The sequence below is a fragment of the Equus asinus genome, chromosome 26, assembly GCF_041296235.1.
Source record: "Equus asinus isolate D_3611 breed Donkey chromosome 26, EquAss-T2T_v2, whole genome shotgun sequence".
NCBI lineage: Eukaryota > Metazoa > Chordata > Mammalia > Perissodactyla > Equidae > Equus > Equus asinus.
Window position 1 is genome coordinate 33362943 of NC_091815.1, and position 16818 is coordinate 33379760.

The window sequence follows — 16818 nt, forward strand, 5'->3', positions numbered from 1 at the left end:
CCGGCCAGCGCCATTGGTCCGCGCCCGGGGCCGGGGCGCCCGCGTCTCCTGATTGGTGGACAGAATACGATTCGCTCTGCCCCGCGACTACCTTAGCGGTCGCTGCGAGCTCTAGGAGGCGGGGCTTGTAGCTGCGAGAGCTGATTGGGCCTCAGCTCTGTCAATCCGAAGCTTGAGGCCCCAAAATTGGAGGGAGGAGGAGGGAAGAGGGTGGAATAAAGAGGAAAGAGAGCGTGGGGGACGTGTGGTTGCCCAAAGTGTTGAGAATTTTGCAATCAGCCTCAGCAAAGAGGCCTGGGTAAAAAGAGGAGGAGCCAGGAGGCGTTGGGAACGGACCCAGGAGTTCCGGGCACCCATCTTCGAGCTCAGCCCCAGCAGATGGGCGGGGCCTAAAAAGTGACGCTACGCCCCCACGAGGAGAGTTTGCATATTTATGAGGGAGCACCGAGATCTTTGGAGGACCTATCAGGCTAGAGGGGTCAGAATGCTTCGTTTCTAGCGCGTTTCCGTTTCCGCTAGGATATTGGCGGTTGGTGCGCATCATGGCAACCGTGGTGAGTGCTGGCATGCGGAGGACTGAGGAGGGAACCGGCACTCCCGGGTCTGAGGAAGGAGAGGCTGGGGGCTCGGGTTCCTGGTGCTGAGTGGGGAGGGGGCTGGGGGCACAGACTCCCGAGTCTGAGGGAGGAGAAAAGGGGCTGGTATCCCAGAATCCTGGGTTCGACTGGATGTTCACGGTCTCGGTGGTCAGATCTGACCCCATCATATTGTAGGAACTCTAACTTCCGATCCTCTAGGCGCAATCAACGGCCAGTTCTGCAGTCCTTTGTCCTCAAGTCTGATTTGGGTTGTAGTGTCTTGGGCTCCCAGCCATCCAGGAACCTTGGGTTGTCGATGGTGTGAATGGCACCTGAATGCAGGGAGAAGCGCAGGCGGGGACCTGTCTTGTGTGGTTGAGATCGTAGAGTCGCTTAGTGAGTCTTGAGCCAAAAGAGAAAAGTGTTGAGAACCCAGAGGGTGTCAGTGGGGAGGGAGAAAGGGCTAGGAGTCCCAAAGCTTGGGATCTTGTCATGGGATTGTTTTGGTCATTTTCGTATTTCCAGCGCCTCATGCGGGGCATGCGCGGTGTGGATGCTCAATATGTCGTACTTGAATGTTTGAATGAATGAATGCATGTGAACTTCGTAAAAGAGAGACCACATACACTGGGGCTGGCACCAAGTACTTGCTTGAGAAACATCTGAATGAGGAAGGGATGTGATCTTACCTTGGGGGTTGGACTGGGCTTCCCGATGCCTCGTTTCCCATGGTGACCCCAGTCAAGATGGGGGAATGGTGGGCTGAGAGTTACTGGTGCCTGGGGGGTGAAATTTGCGCCTGTTTCTGCTACCATGGCAAAGAGGGTGGCTAGGGAAGCGGAAGAGGGAAGGGCAGTGGCCACACTCCTGAGACCCGTCCCCTGGGCCTGGATGAAGTATTGGAAGTGTGAGGGGATGGTAGGTGCTGAGTTTCAAAATGCCCTCTGTTGCCTTGGGGTCAGAGGGCAGCAGGGGGAGAAGAGGCTTATGATGAAAGGAAAGTCCTTGTCGGAGACGGGTCAGTTGATGCTGGGATTGCCGAGGGTTGGAATTCCTGAATCCCCGTCTGGTTTTTTGCCTTGTTCAGGGTCTGAGAGGCTGTGTAGGGGTGTGTGGAGTATGTTGTCGTTTTCTGATAGTGGTTGTGGGCGGTGTCCACTGCTGTTGGGTTCCAGCCTCCTATGAGGAGAGAGTAGGAGGGAGGGGTCACAAACAGCAAGGAAGGACGCTTGTGACCACGTGGTGGCCAGGAAGTCTAAACTCTTGGTTCCAGAGAGAGGAGGCTTCCACTGCGTCAGCTGCCTGCCTCGCCACTCATTCTGGTGGAAACAGGGGACCTGGGGGAAGCAAGAAGGGTTGGGGGCAGGTGGCCGAGGGGCTGGTTCAGTATGCTGACCCCTTAGGCCTCTCCTTCCTTAGTAGAAATTATGAAATATTCCAGTGTCAGAAAATAATCGAACAGGACCCACCACCCAGATTTTTTTTAACGACTTAATTGAGATAGAATTTCCATACCACACAATTTACCTGTTTACATTGTACAGGGCAGTGGTTTTTGGAACATTCACAGAATTGTGCAACCATCCTCTCAGTCGATTTGAGAACACTTTCATCACCCCAGAAAGAAACCTTGTACCTTGTATCTGTCATCTTCCTATCCTCCCATCCCTCCAGCTCTAGGCAACCACTAATCTACTTTCAGTTTCTATGGATTTGCCTGTTCTGGACATTTCATAGAAATGAAATCCTACAATGTGTGACATTCTGTGTCTGGCTTCTTTCACTTAGCATAGTGTTTGCAGGGTTCGTCCACCCTGTGGCAGAGATCAGAAGTGCATTCCTTTTCATGGCTGAATGATACTCCGTTGTATGGACAGACCACACTTTGTTTATCCATTCATCCGTTGATGGACATTTTATGTTGTTTCCACCTTTTGGCTATGATGAATAATGCCTCTGTGAACATATGTGTGGACCTCCTGAGGGGGCTTCTTGAATTCTCCCAGGTGGTGTTTATCCATCTCTCCTCCCCATACGAGAAGGGGTGGTGGCTGGCTCCTCTCCTCTCCTCTCCAAGGAGAGCTGGGGACACAGAAGGCCTGAGGACCAGCTTGTTGAATGGGGTCAGCACTTCGGTACATCATTCATTCAAACCCCAAATGTTGGACCGCAAAGTGAAGAAGAGAGGTGTCGTCCTTGCCCTTCGTGGGACTCAGATCTCGAGCAGAGAACGCTGGCCCCAGCAGTCTCCTTCCTGAAAGTCAGATTACACGAGGAGATCGGGCTCCCAGGGGAGGCCCTTCCGTCTGTCTGGACCTCCGGAGACCCTGAATGTAGGCCAGCAGGCACGGAGGCCAGCGAGGGCCTCCCTTAGTGAGCGCCTCTGGATCTCATTCAGTGAGGGGGCAGCGAGAGCAGGCGGGACTCAGGGACTTGGACGTGCAAAGGCCAAGTGACAGCTGAGACGGTGCAGTGCAAGGGAGACTGGGAAATCAGCAGGGGCCAGACCACGTCCAGCCTGATGCCTGCTCTGCTGGATTGGTTCTGTCTTTACCGTTATGGGGGCGGGGAAGACTTCATCCTTCACCAAATAATTCCTGGGCACCAAATATGTGCTAGGCCCTGGAGATGAAGCTGTGAACACGACAGACACGGTTCTTCTCTTCCTGGGACTCAGTAGTGTAGTGGGGTCAACCAACTGGCATTAAGTCGGTGACAACCAAGAAGTGGGGGACTGACTGTGTTTGGGCTGTCAGCCTGCCAGTGGGGAGAAGGAGAAAGGACTGTTTCCTGGGAGGCGGGCGGGAGGGACAGAAGAGGAGCTGGTGGGAACTGGGACCACAAGAGCTCTTCTGAGGTGTCCTCCTCCATCCCCAGGCAGCCACAACCAAGGTCCCAGAGATCCGCGATGTGACGAGGATCGAGCGTATCGGTGAGTGAGTGTGGATCAGGAACAGGACCGAGACCCTGCCTGCCCCATGCTCAGGAACCCCCCGCGAGGGAGGCAGCCTGCGCACCATCCTCCTGTCTGATGGGCAGGGTCCTGAGTTGCCAAGTGGGGCCAGATGGCGCGTGGGAGACCATGCCGGGCCCCAGCACCAGGCCGCCCTGCTGCTGGCTTGGATACCCTGGTTGGGCCCCTGGGTGTACTGGCATTCCGCTCGGAAATCCTAAAAGCGGGTGTTTGCTGATTGCTTGCTGGGGTTGGCCCTGAACTGAATGTCCCATACACCCAGCCCACACTGGGACATTAGTTCCTTGAGGCAGGGACCGGGTCTGGCTCAATTCTAGCTGCGTCCCCCGCACAGGACCGAGCAGAACAGACACTCAACACGTAACCGCTGAATGCATGAGTTTGCATCTCACTGAGCCCTTGCATCAGCCCCACAAGGTGTGTGCGTGTTGTGACTGTTGTCCCATTTTTAGCTGAGGAAGCCGGAGATTCAGAGCAGTCGAGCCACTAGTCCCAGCTCACACAGCAAGCTGAATGAATGAATTTGTTCACATTCATTCATTCAGTGCCTCCAAGCGAGGCAGCAAGGAACTGTGGCTACGAGCCTGGGTTCTGGAAGCATACTGCTGCGTGCCACCTCTGAGCCATGTTGCCAGGGGCTAGTTCCTCTCTGTGCCTCAATTTCCTTACCTGCAAAATGGCGCTAGGCTGGTGGACCACATAGGTGGATATAAACTTCCATAAGGTAATCTATATAAAGACCTTAATATGCGGACGCCAATCCTGTTTCAGCTGTGAAAAGCCGGACGCTGCTGGAACTGAGGACCCAGTAGACTCTAGCTGCACCCAGTACCTGCCCTCGGGGTGCTCATAGTCTAGTGCAGGGGTCAACAGATCTTTTCTTAAAGGGCCAGATAATAAATCTTTTCTCTGTCAAAAATATCTAATTCTGGTGTTGCAGTGTGAAAGCAGCCACACAGTATGTAAGTGAATGAGCGTGGCTGCATGCCAATAAAACTTTATTTACAGAAACAATTGGCTGGCCCCCAGGCTGTAGTTTGCCCGGCCCTGGTCTAGTGGAAAGCAGTGAAATCCCAAGTCTTTACCTCTCACTGGCTGTGTGGTCTTGGGCAAGGGACCTAACCTCTCTGAGCTCCCTCCTCTCATCGATGTTGTTGAGGCCCTCGGGTGATTATTGAGCCCCAGAAACACTCCAGGGTAATAATAGCTGGGACTCTGGTTTCTCAGGGCCGTGTGGAATGAAATTAGACCTGCAAGGGCACTCAGGCTGTGGACATAAAGTAACTGTGATCATTAGCCCTTGTGGTCAGTTTGTGATCCGGTTCTGTGGTTACTAGTCCTCAGTGACTTGGGTCCTGCTATGATCTATCCCAAGGGCGGCTCCCACTAACGAGCAGTTACCATGTCCAGCCGTCCTCCTGGTGAGTGGAGATTCAGGTCCCCCACCGGACCCAGGAGGAGACCAGAGCTCGGAGGGGAAGCCCCTTGCCTCGGGCCACACAGTGCCACCAGCTGGCCAGTAACCGTGTCTTGGGTTCTTTCCCCACACAGGCGCTCACTCCCACATCCGGGGGCTGGGGCTGGACGATGCGCTGGAGCCGCGGCAGGTAGAGCTGAGGGGGTGGAGTGGGAAGGCTCTTGCATGGAGGCCTCAGGTGGAGGCTACCCCGGGCCCTGGCGAGTGTGGGGACTATGTTATGGTCTCCCAGACCTTTGGCTACATATTTGTTAAATTCAGCCACATGTAGAGTTTTATTCGTCTTAAAAAATTGGAGAGAGCTGGCCCTGTGGTGCAGTGGTTAAGTTCAGCTTGCTCTGCTTCGGCAGCCTGGGTTCGTGGGTTCAGATCCCAGGTGTGGACTACACCACTCATTAGTCTTGCAGTGGTGACAACCTACATATAAAGTGAAGGAATGTTAGCTGAGGGCTAATCTTCGTCAGGAAAAAAAAAATGGGGGTGGAAAAGGCTTTTTTAGCTTTTTCCCAAAGTCCCGGCCAACGACGTCCTCTTTCATCTCACTAGCCAGGAGGTGGTGGAAAGGCAGTGGTGGCCCAGTAGGAAGTCACTTTGTGCTCTCTGCCTCCCATCCCACAGGCATCCCAGGGCATGGTGGGGCAGCTGGCAGCCCGGCGGGCAGCTGGCGTGGTGCTGGAGATGATCCGGGAAGGGAAGATTGCCGGGCGGGCCGTCCTCATCGCCGGCCAGCCAGGCACTGGGAAGACAGCCATTGCCATGGGTAAGAGACCTCTCCAGGCAGGAGCTCTTCTGGTCTCTGCCAGGTCCTGTCTCTGGTGTAAGTCAGGGTCAGGTTCAGCCACATTTAACAGATATCTCAAAATGGCAGTGGCTTAAGCACTCAGAGTTCCTTCTCTCACATAGAAGAATCTGTACACCAATTAGGTCTTGTTGAGTAGTTCTGTGACGTTTCCCTTCCTGCCTCAGCATCCTCTGCACTTGCTTCCATGTCAGGGTCACCTCATGTTCCAAGAGGGTTGCCTAAGTGCCAGCCTTCCCACCCGTACTCCATGTAGGAGGAAGGTGAAAGAGGAATTGCAGTTAGGGTGTACCTCCCTCCCTTTAAAGGTAGTGCCATTTAAGCAACTGTCTTGGGGCTCCCACATGCTTTCACTTATATCTTATTGACTAGACCTTAATCACCTGGGCATACTTCTGCAAGGGAGGCTGAGACATTAAAACATTTTTCTGTTCTAATTTGGACCATTGCTATCTTAATAAAATGGGGGTTCTGGAACTAAGGAGGAAGGGGAAGATGGGTAGTGAGTCTCTTGCAATCCACTAGCCATTTAAGATCTTTTTACTCACAACTGCCCCTCATTCTCCTTGTTGAACTCCTATCCATCCTTCAAAGCCCTGTTCGGGGCCGGCCTGGTGGTGTAGTGGTTAAGTTTGCGTCCTTCACTTCAGTGGCCTGGGGTTCATGGGTTTGGATCCTGGGCGCAGACCTACACACCATTTCTCAGGCCATGCTGTGGCAGCATCCTGCATGCAAAGTAGAGGAATATTGGCACAGATGTTAGCTGAGGGCCAATCTTCCTCATCAAAAAAAGGGGCTGGCCCCGTGGCCGAGTGGTTAAGTTCGCGCGCTCCGCTGCAGGCGGCTCAGTGCTTCGTTGGTTCGAATCCTGGGCGCGGACATGGCACCGCTCATCAAACCACGCTGAGGCAGCATCCCACATGCCACAACTAGAAGGACCCACAACGAAGAATATACAACTATGTACTGGGGGGCTTTGGGGAGAAAAGGGAAAAAAAATAAAATCTTAAAAAAAAAAAGAAAGAAAAAAAAGCCGTGCTTGGGCATCTCTTCCTTGTTGCAGCGTTCCTTGACCCCCTCTTTTCCCACTCACTCCCACCGTGTGCTCAGACTGTGGGGCCAGGCAGTGAGAATCAGGGAACAACCAGGTCTTCAGTTACGATAAAGCAGCGCTCGTTCGGGTGCCCTGGTGTGCCGGGCCCTGACCAGACAGTGGGGAACCTTAGATGAGTAAAACTGAAGCCCTGACTGTGAGGAGTTTCCAGTGTGGGGGAGGGGGTCGGGGACAGAGTCCCCTTCAGGGTGATGTTTGCTATAACGACAGGGGAGGCTCCTGACCCTAATGGGGGGAGTGTGGGGGATGGTAGTTGTCAGGAAAGAGTTACCAGGTGAGTCAGTGCCTGAGCTAAGACTTGCAGGGAGTCTCCCCTACCGGCAGGGAGCAGGGCATGCGGGCGCAGAGGGTGGCCCACATCTGACAAGGAAGAGGCCCACGTCACTCTTGCATGAGGGTTCACTGGCTTCCTGTCTGTGAGTGTCGGCTCAGAGCTGGGCGGAGCCCTGGGAAGGGGCTGGGAGGAGGGTTCGGTGCTTGGAGTGATTGCAGGAACAGCCCTGTTGTCCGCCAGCCAACCCAATGTCCCAGGCCACAGAGAGGGCCCATCCCTGTGCAGGTTCCGGGCTACGTGACGGGGTCAGGGCCGAGCACCAGTGCACGCCCACCCGCCCCCATAATGGCTTCTGTGCCAGCATTCGCTCTGTTATCATCCCTCTTGTACAGAGGGCAAACAGGTCGGGGAGCGGATGAGACTTCTCACGGCCAGGTGGTGCTGGGTGTGGTACCAGCATTCAAACGCGGGCCTTCCGGCTCCAGAGTGTCACTCTCACAGCTCTTTCAGCCCCTTGGCCTTGAACTGCTCGGCACCCCCAAGCCCTGAGGCTCAGAAGCTCCTAGGGGTTGGGAGACCAGCTTGGCGAGTTTATAGGGTCATATGGTTTGCCCTCTGGGCAGTGTGGCGTTCTGATCCGGGCCTCCCTGGGCAGCCCGCTGTCCCTAGCTTTCTCCATCTCCCTGTCTGCCCCACAGCGCTGAGCCCCTCTCTCCTACTCTCCTTCTTGAGGAGGTAGAAGCGGTGCTTTGAGGCAGAGTAGGTATGGGGACCCGGCGGCGCCAGGGCAGCCCCACCTACCCAGACCACCCCCTCCACAGGCATGGCACAGGCCCTCGGCCCTGACACCCCGTTCACGGCCATCGCGGGCAGCGAGATCTTCTCCCTGGAGATGAGCAAGACAGAGGCGCTGACGCAGGCCTTCAGGCGGTCCATCGGCGTCCGCATCAAGTGAGTGCAGGAGCGGGTTGGTGCCAGCTGCCAGCAGCCTTGGGACCCCCTGCTCTGGCCGGCTTGTCCTGTGCCCAAGGGCTCATGGGACTTAGCGATTCCCCAGGGCCCGGACATCGGGTTCTGTCCTCAGCTCTGCTCTCTGACTAGGGAGGAGACCGAGATCATCGAAGGGGAGGTGGTGGAGATCCAGATCGATCGACCAGCGACAGGGACGGTGAGTCTGCTCCCGAGTCTAGGCCGCCTCTGCGGCTGGAGGGTGGGGGTGTCGGGTCCACGCTGAGGTGAGAATCCCATGGAATATTCAGACTGCAGATTGGAGCCATCTGCGGGCCCACAGCAGGGGGTTTATCCATTTGTGGGAGGCGCTGTGAGCAGTTCAGACCAAGTGATGGAGGGGCCGGCCCCGTGGCGCAGTGGTTGGGTTTGCGGGTTCCCATCTGTGCACAGACCGAGCAGCCCCCGTCAAGCCATGCTGTGGCGGCATCCCACATGAAATAGAGGAAGATGGGCACAGATGTTAGCTCAGCAACAATCTTCCTCCAAAAAACCCAAAAAACCAAGTAGTGGAATGACAGAGAAGGTCTGGAAGTTTCTCACAGTTAGTTTCTAACGGTCTTTAAAACCTGTTCTGTGGAAGCTGCAGCTTAGTACCGAAAGGCATTTTCCATCCAGCTTACGTGATAGATGTGAATTACGCCCTTTTTATAAGCTAGGAATTTAACCTTTTTGTTGTAAAATGAAACAGATGCAGTCATGTGTCACTTAACGAGGGGGGCACATTCTGAGAAATGTGTCATGGGGCGCTGCCGTCGTCGTGCGGACATCACAGAGTGTACTTGCCAGACCCAGCTGGGAGAGCCTACTGCACACCTAGCCTGTATGGTGCTCATCTTAGGGGACCCCCATTGCGTGTGTGATGCTGTTGACGGAAACAGCATTTTGCGGCACACGACTATAGAAAGAAACGTGAAATACGCATGTGGTCTAATAAATTATTGTAAATAAATATTATTATTATATAAAGCGAATGTCCTTATAACCACCATGAAGATAAAAAACTAGAGCACCAGCCCTGATGGCCTCGTGGTTAAGGTTCGGTGCTGTCCCCTTTGGCAGCCCAGGTTCGTGTCCTGGTCGCGGAACCGCACCACCTGTCCGTCAGTACCCATGCTGTGGCGGCGGCTGCCATGAAAGACCTAGAAGGACCTACAACTAGAATATACAACTATGTCCTGGGGCTTTGGGGAAGGAAAAAAAGAAGAAAGAGAGGAAGATCGGCAACAGGTGTTAGCTCAGTGAATCTTTCCCAGCCAAAAAAATAAAGGAGGAAAAAGATAAAAAACTAGAACTTTGCCAGCTCCCCAAGCCCCTTCCTTGTACCTCTTTCTACAACACCCTCAAGTCCCCGCAGAAGTAGCCACCCTTCCCTGGTACCCCTTCTTTTCACGTCATTAGTTTTGTCGGCCACCTGTGCATTCCTAGACACTATACTTTGTACTGCCTGTTTTTAAAATTCCAGTCTAGGGGCAGCCCGGTGGCATAGTGGTTAAGTTCACACGCTCCACTTAGGCAGTCTGGGGTTCACAGGTTCGGATCCTGGGCACAGACCTAGCACTGCTTGTCAGCCAGGCTGTGGCGGCGTCCCACATAAAATAGAGGAAGATTGGCACAGACGGCAGCTCAGCAACAATCTTCCTCTAGCAAAAAGGGGAAGATTGGCAATAGATGTTAGCTCAGGGCCAATATTCCCCACCAAAAAAAAAAAAAAAAATTCATAGTCTAGTTTTCCCTTCATCTCTTCCTTTACCTTATAGCTTATCTGTAGGTCTCTCTCTTTGTTTTTAATTGAGGTAAAATCACATAACATCAAACTAGCCATCGTCCATTTTGAAGTAAGCAGTGAGTGGCGTTTAGGACATTCACACGGCTGTGCAACCACCATCTCTATCTAGTTCCAGAACATTTTCATCACCCCAGAGGAGACATGTACCCAGTAGGCAGTCCCCCTCCATCCCCCTCGCCCTGCCCCCCCCTTCTGCTCCCTGTCTCTGTGGATTTGCCTCTTTGGCCATTTCGTGTAAATGGAATCCTGCAAAGTGTGACTTTTTGTGTCCGGCTTCTTTGGCCTGGCGTGGTGTCTTCGAGGTTCTTCCCTGTTTGTAGTTCTCTCTTAAACATTGAGTCCCAGCCACTAATGAAATGCTGCGTAAAAACTCCACACGCTTGAAGCGCAGGGGCTGCCGCGCCGTCACCTTCTGTTTCCGTGTCTTGTGTGGACCCCTCCTCTGTTCCTTTGCTCCTCGTGGTCCGTGGAAATAGATCCAAAGTGCATCATTACATCGCCTTACACCTTTAACACCTGTCAGCAGTCTCTTAAATTAGTCCCGTCTATTGGCAGTTAAATTCCAAATTGTAAAAATATGGTAGGAGAATATTTATTTATTTATTTAAGATTTTGTGTGTTTTTTTCATTTTTCTCCCCAAAGTCCCCCAGTACACAGTTGGACATTTCCAGTTGTGCGTCCCTCTAGTTGTGGCATGTGGGATGCCGCCTCAGCGTGGCCTGATGAGTGGCGCCACGTCTGCGCCCGGGATCCGAACCGGCGAAACCCTGGGTCACCAAAGCCCAACGTGCTAGCTTAACCACTCGGCCCCGGGGCCAGCTCCTGAGAATATTTAAATAGAAAAAACGCTGTTACCAAGAGAGTTCTTTAAATGGGATTTGGATTACAGGAGAAATCCATGGAGACATCCTCCCTTTAAAAATGTGAAAACCAGACTCCCTTTATCTCCCCCCCAGGCCCAGCCCTTTATCCTGCCACCTGTCCCTTTGAAAGGAGCAGTCACTGTGGCAACAGGCCAGGGGAACGGGAGGTGGCTGGGGATGCTGGGAAAAGCCTGGAAGCCGTTGACTCTGCTTGTTTTGGGACAAGGTGTGGCATTTTTGTTTTCTTAGCTGTGTTTAGCTTAGCTCTGTTTTCTGGGTTTGTGGTCGACAAAAACACCTTTTATTTGGGTCTGAAAAAGGAATGTCAGCGTGTGACCCCTTGGCCGTTTCTTGGGACCTGGGGCCCGTGTTCTTACAGACTTTATCTTTGAGGTCTCTGTGTGTTTACTGGTAGCTTTATTGAGGAGCAGTTGACGTACGAAAAGCCGCAGGCGTGGAAAGTTGACAGGATGTTAAGTTCTGACATTCGTGTTCACCCGGAAGCTTCCTTGGGTCATGACTGTTTTGAAGCTGTGTCAGGGGGACATCAGGGCCCTCTCTAAGCCCCTTGCTTGGCCTGTCACCCCTCCCAGGGCTCCAAGGTGGGCAAGTTGACCCTCAAGACCACGGAGATGGAGACCATCTACGACCTGGGCACCAAGATGATCGAGTCACTGACCAAGGACAAGGTCCAGGCCGGGTGAGCACTGGGGGCCGTACTGGGTAGCCAGGGCGAGGGAGCTCGGCTCCCTCCTTGCCTCACTCCAGCCCTGGGCCCCTCTGCCCCCCACCAACCCCCCGCAGGGATGTGATCACCATCGACAAAGCGACAGGCAAGATCTCCAAGCTGGGCCGCTCCTTCACCCGCGCTCGTGACTACGATGCCATGGGTTCCCAGGTGGGCCAGGGCTCGGGATCCCCTCGCTCCAGGCACTGGAACGGTCCATGTCCTTCATCACCCCCGTAGCCCACAGAGTCTGGGTCCTCCTGTCACCTCAGTGCCATGTTCCTGCTACTCCTAGTCTTTCTCTGTACCCTCTAGGACAGCCGGGGCCCCTCAACTTGGCCCTTTACCCAGGGTTCCTGAGGTCCTCCAGGAACCCCATATCCTTCAGCTCTTGAATGTTCTGGTCTGGACATTGGGCCCCTCTTGGGCTGGGGTTTCTGGATAACCCCCATCTGGATTCCCAGCTCCATTCCAGGGAGCCCCAGTCTCCCCCAGCTCTTTTGGGCTCCCCCTTCACGCTCTGCTCTGCCCTTGTCTCCACCTCACCTTTGGCCCCATAGACCAAGTTCGTGCAGTGCCCGGATGGAGAGCTCCAGAAACGCAAGGAGGTGGTGCACACCGTGTCCCTGCACGAGATTGACGTCATCAACTCCCGCACCCAGGGCTTCCTGGCCCTCTTCTCGGGTGAGGCCCGTCCATCCCGCCCTGTCCCAGCCCCAGCCTGGTGGCTTCCCTGAGTCACCGTCTTCCAGGCCTTCCCTCCCCTCCCCCGTCCCCAGTACAGGCCTCTGGTGACCGTGCCGTCCCCTTGTGTGCCGTCCTCTGTTCTCCGTCTGTGAGTGTAGGTTCTCCCTCCCCTCTGTTGCTGTCTGAGTCCCTCTCTCAGTGGTCTGATGGTCACACATCCCTGCCCTTTCCCTCCTGAGTTCTGTCCCTGTTCCTCCTCCGTGGGGACGTTCCAGCCTCCCCAGCCCTCCTGTCACTTTGCCACTCCAGTCTTGGTCTCTCTTCCCTCTGTCCCTGGCATCCCGTCTTCGTCCACCCTCAGGCCCTCGATCCTGGTCTCCTCTCTGACGCCCCCCCCATACCACTCCTGCCTCCCGCAGGCGACACAGGGGAGATCAAGTCAGAGGTCCGCGAGCAGATCAATGCCAAGGTGGCCGAGTGGCGCGAGGAGGGCAAGGCAGAGATCATCCCCGGGGTGAGAACCGAGGCTTGGCCCGGGGGCGGAGGATGGGGACAGGACAGACGGGCGGGGGGCCACAGGCGGGGGTTTGACACACGCCCCCCTGGCTCCCAGGTGCTGTTTATCGACGAGGTCCACATGCTGGACATTGAGAGTTTCTCCTTCCTCAACCGGGCCCTGGAGAGTGACATGGCGCCTGTCCTCATCATGGCCACCAACCGCGGCATCACCCGGTGAGCCGGCTGCCAGCTCCCTCAAAGGCCTTTGGGGCAAACGGGGTGCTCTGCGCAGCGGGTATAGCCGCAGGGTACATGGGGACGTTTGTTGAGTACCTCGGTAGGAGGGGTATGGGCATAGCTGCTGTAACCCAGACAGGAGGCTGCACTTTCCCCCTAAACAGGGCGGCGGGTGGTACAGGGTGGGCAGGCAGCTCCACTCCACAAGGAGGTGTAGGCACCGTGTTCTTTCTGTTTTGCTGTTCTCGGCTTCCCTAGGGCTACAGTTCCCAAACTGTGTGCCGAGGCACCCCCTGGTGTTACAGAAAGCACACGAGAGAACTGTGGGCTATTTTGAGTTTTGGAGGCACGCACAGTGACATATGTTAGACACCACATAAACCACTACAATTACGTCACTTGGACATAAGTACTTAATTAACAGAACTCTTAGTGTTTCTTTTGGCCTAAGGATGCCATGGGAAAATTCCTGAGACGTTAAGGGCACAGGTTCCGAGAAAGCTTGGGAACCTCTGCCGTAGGGTGTTGCCAGCACGCCGGGCCCTGTTGTCCCGGCTGGCTCTTTTCCCCGCCTCATCTGCATTTTGGCCCACAGAAGGGAGAAGGAAGTGGAGGCAGGCGGTCCCCCATAGGCTAGGGCCCGGAGGCAGCAGCCAGCACTTCCACCATCGTCCATTGCTCAGCGCTTCTGGGGTGCACGGCTGCGCCTGGCTGCGTGGAATGCCCGGGAAGGTCAGCTCCAGTGCTGGAGCCAAGTGCCAGCTGAGACTGGCTGGTGGGGCTGGTTATTGCGGAAGAAGCGGACATAGCTCTGGGTCCACATGCTGGACATCGAGAGCTTCTTCCTCACCTGGGCCCTGGACAGGGACGTGGCGCCTGTCCTCAGGGCAGGCAGCGCTTCCTGGAAGGACTGCTTGGACCCTCACGAAGGGCAGGATACTCCTCCTGTCCCAGGAGGCAGATACTGTCTCCGGAGGCAGATAATGTCCCGGCCCCATTTTACCGATGACGACAGCAAGGCCGGTGACTTGCCCGAGGTCACACGTAGAAGGTGGCAGGGCCAGAATTCCATCTCCGAATGACTGAGAATTGGCAGAGACCGGCTGCCAGCGTGTTTGTAGCAGCCGCAGAGCAGGGTGTGGGACTGCACACGGGGCCTCCCCTGGGAGAGGCCACAGACCCAGGCGCTCCTCATCCTTGGCAGATTCTGTATTTGCATATCTGCTTACTCGCTAAAATTTACACTCATACATACATTGCTTAACGACGGGACACGTTCTGAGAAAAGTATCATTAGGTGATTTCGTCGTTGTGTGAACATCATAGAGTGAGCTTACACAAAGCTAGATGGCGCAGCCTGCTACACAGCTGGGCTGTGTAGTGCTAGTGTTATGGGACTGCCATTGTATATGCAGTCTGTGGACTGAAGTGTTATGTGGCGCGTGGCTGTAATTGTAACCCCCAAATCAGTGTTCGAGACCCTTTCTTGGTCATTCACGGCTGTGTGCAGAGTGGCAAAAAATTTGAGTCACCTGACGTGGACACTCCCAACTGAGGTCAAACTAGGCAACGCTCTGCCTTCTTGTTTCAGCTCTTGTGCTGTAAACAAGTGTCCTTTTCATGATCTATTTAGTGCCACATTTGTCACATTGGATGCTTTTTTGTTGGTGATTTTGCTGTTTAAAATGGCCTCTAGCTGTCCAGCGTCAGGAATACTGGGATGTGCGTCACAGAGGAAAGCCGTGTGTTGGACGAGCTTTGTTTGGGCCCCAGTTAGAGTGCTGTTGGCTCTGAGTTCACTGTGAATGAGTCAATACTGGATATTAAATGAGATATCTTCAAACAGAAACACATAAAACCAGGTTATGTTTGTTGGTTGACAAAAATATTGCAACCAAAGTCTCCCAAGACCCTAACCATGTATTTCCCCAAGAGCTGTGGTTCAGTACTTGCTAATGGAGTGTTGGCCCCCACTTTCTAGAATGTAACTGCCGCGTGTACGAGAACTGACTGTTTCCTAGCGCCTGCCATGGGCCTGGCCCTGTGCCGGGTCAGGTGCAGCAGGGAACGGGGCTGCACGGGCCCCCTGGCTCGTGGAGCTCTATGTCAGGCAGGAGAGTGGGACCTTGAGCCAGTAATCCCCAACATAGACATCTAGCTAAAACCTCATGGCTCTGTGGGGCAGTGACGCAGTCAGGAACGGCTGTGCACACCACCAGCTGGGAGCTGAAGGTTAAGTGGTATTTGGCCCAGTGAGTGGGCTGTGGTGGGGGTGTGGGGATTTTCCGAGTAGAGAGAATGGAGAGCCGGGTTCAGGGAGTGTCGCCCTGACAGCCCTCCCTTCCCCCTCCTCCCCAGGATCCGGGGCACCAGCTACCAGAGCCCCCACGGCATCCCCATCGACCTGCTGGACCGCCTGCTCATCGTCTCCACCTCTCCCTACAGCGAGAAGGACACGAAGCAGATCCTCCGCATCCGGTGCGGGCAGGGCTACGTGATGTTCAGGGCAGTACCAGGCTGTGGGCCTGCGAGGCGGGGCTGGTGTCCACCCTGTTTGTCAGGTGGTGACCCTGAGGTCTGAGGGGGGGTTTCTGGGCCTGCAAGACGTAGGGCTGGGCTGGGCATCCAAGCTGTGGGCTCTGATCTGGGGGTGGGGGCCATGTCGAGAAGGGAGGGGATGTGCAGGTGACTGACCGTGGAGAAAGAGCCCTGGATGGGGGCGGTCAGGAGGCCCAGGTTTTAGGCCCAGCCCATGCCTCAGTGTCCCTTTTTGCTCAGCCTTTTGTGCTTCTGAGGACACAGACTCCAGATGTCCCCCAGGAGGTCCAGCAGCACCCAGGGGGAAGGGCCACGGGGTTGCTGTGGTCGGAAGCCCAGCCCGGCTGAGCTCCCTGACCCTGCCCGCCCGCAGGTGTGAGGAGGAGGATGTGGAGATGAGCGAGGACGCCTACACAGTGCTGACCCGCATCGGGCTGGAGACCTCGCTGCGCTACGCTATCCAGCTCATCACGGCCGCCAGCCTGGTGTGCCGGAAACGCAAGGTCAGCCGGCTGAGAGCCTGCAGGGGCCAGATGGAGTGAGTGAGTGACCTGCCATGCCAGGGGCTCTCAGTGGCTTGTTGATTGAGTCCTAGAACATGCGTTTTCAAAGGCCGGGAGCTTTGGTCTCAGGTTTCTTTCTGTATCTCCTGGCCTGACACACAGCGCTCGGTAAATACTTGTTCACTGCAAGTTGATGCTAAGTCCATTTGACAGATGAGGAAACTGAGGAATGGAGAGGTTGGGCCCATAGCCAGGAAGCAGGATTTGAACCCAGGCGATCTGGCCCCAGAGTCCCCACCCTGACCCCCTTCCCAGGGAGGGGCCCCACTGAGGTCTCTCCATCCCCCTTTCAGGGCACAGAGGTGCAGGTCGACGACATCAAGCGAGTCTACTCGCTCTTTCTGGACGAGTCGCGCTCCACGCAGTACATGAAGGAGTACCAGGACGCCTTCCTCTTCAACGAGCTCAGTGAGTGGACCCCGCCACACCCGCCCCCAAGGGTCGCCCACCCTGCAGAGGTGGCCTGGGGAGCTCAGGCCCTGCCTCTGGCCCTACTGACCACGTGGCCTTCCTTCTTCCCACAGAAGGCGAAACCATGGACACCTCCTGAGCTGACGCCACCCTCGCCCCACATCCCCCGTTTTCTACTAGAGTTCTGACACTGTGACTTTGTATAAAATGGTTCTGAAACTGGACCCACTGTGTGTGTGTATACACGTGCACACGCACCCTGAGCCCAAAAACAACCCCA

At 55.2% G+C, this 16818-nt stretch overlaps 1 protein-coding gene across 3 annotated transcripts; it reads left to right on the plus strand.

The window, feature by feature from the left end:
* The first annotated feature begins 162 nt into the window (after nucleotides 1–162).
* Nucleotides 163–16762, plus strand: RUVBL2 (RuvB like AAA ATPase 2). Of its 3 annotated transcripts, XM_014852263.3 has the most exons (15): nucleotides 163–554; nucleotides 3456–3510; nucleotides 5104–5159; nucleotides 5648–5789; nucleotides 8038–8167; nucleotides 8318–8384; nucleotides 11471–11577; nucleotides 11682–11775; nucleotides 12165–12288; nucleotides 12711–12805; nucleotides 12905–13023; nucleotides 15385–15504; nucleotides 15938–16067; nucleotides 16421–16535; nucleotides 16652–16762. In XM_014852263.3, exons 1-15 carry the CDS (start codon nucleotides 543–545, stop codon nucleotides 16675–16677), a joined length of 1392 nt encoding a protein of 463 aa, XP_014707749.1. In that variant the 5' UTR covers nucleotides 163–542; the 3' UTR covers nucleotides 16678–16762. The 3 variants fall into 3 exon arrangements, with proteins under 3 accessions (XP_014707749.1, XP_070355522.1, XP_044615620.1); XM_044759685.2 differs by lacking the exons at nucleotides 5104–5159; nucleotides 5648–5789 and having other exon boundaries at nucleotides 427–554; XM_070499421.1 differs by lacking the exons at nucleotides 3456–3510; nucleotides 5104–5159; nucleotides 5648–5789 and having other exon boundaries at nucleotides 199–554.
* The last annotated feature ends 56 nt before the right edge of the window (nucleotides 16763–16818 follow it).

What these genes read in the sequence shown, in the direction of transcription:
- RUVBL2 (XM_014852263.3), top strand. An exon ending in GAAGACAGCCATTGCCATGG is followed by an intron (nt 5,790 to 8,037) that starts GTAAGAGACCTC and finishes CCCCCTCCACAG; the next exon opens with GCATGGCACAGGCCCTCGGC. An exon ending in AAGGACAAGGTCCAGGCCGG is followed by an intron (nt 11,578 to 11,681) that starts GTGAGCACTGGG and finishes AACCCCCCGCAG; the next exon opens with GGATGTGATCACCATCGACA.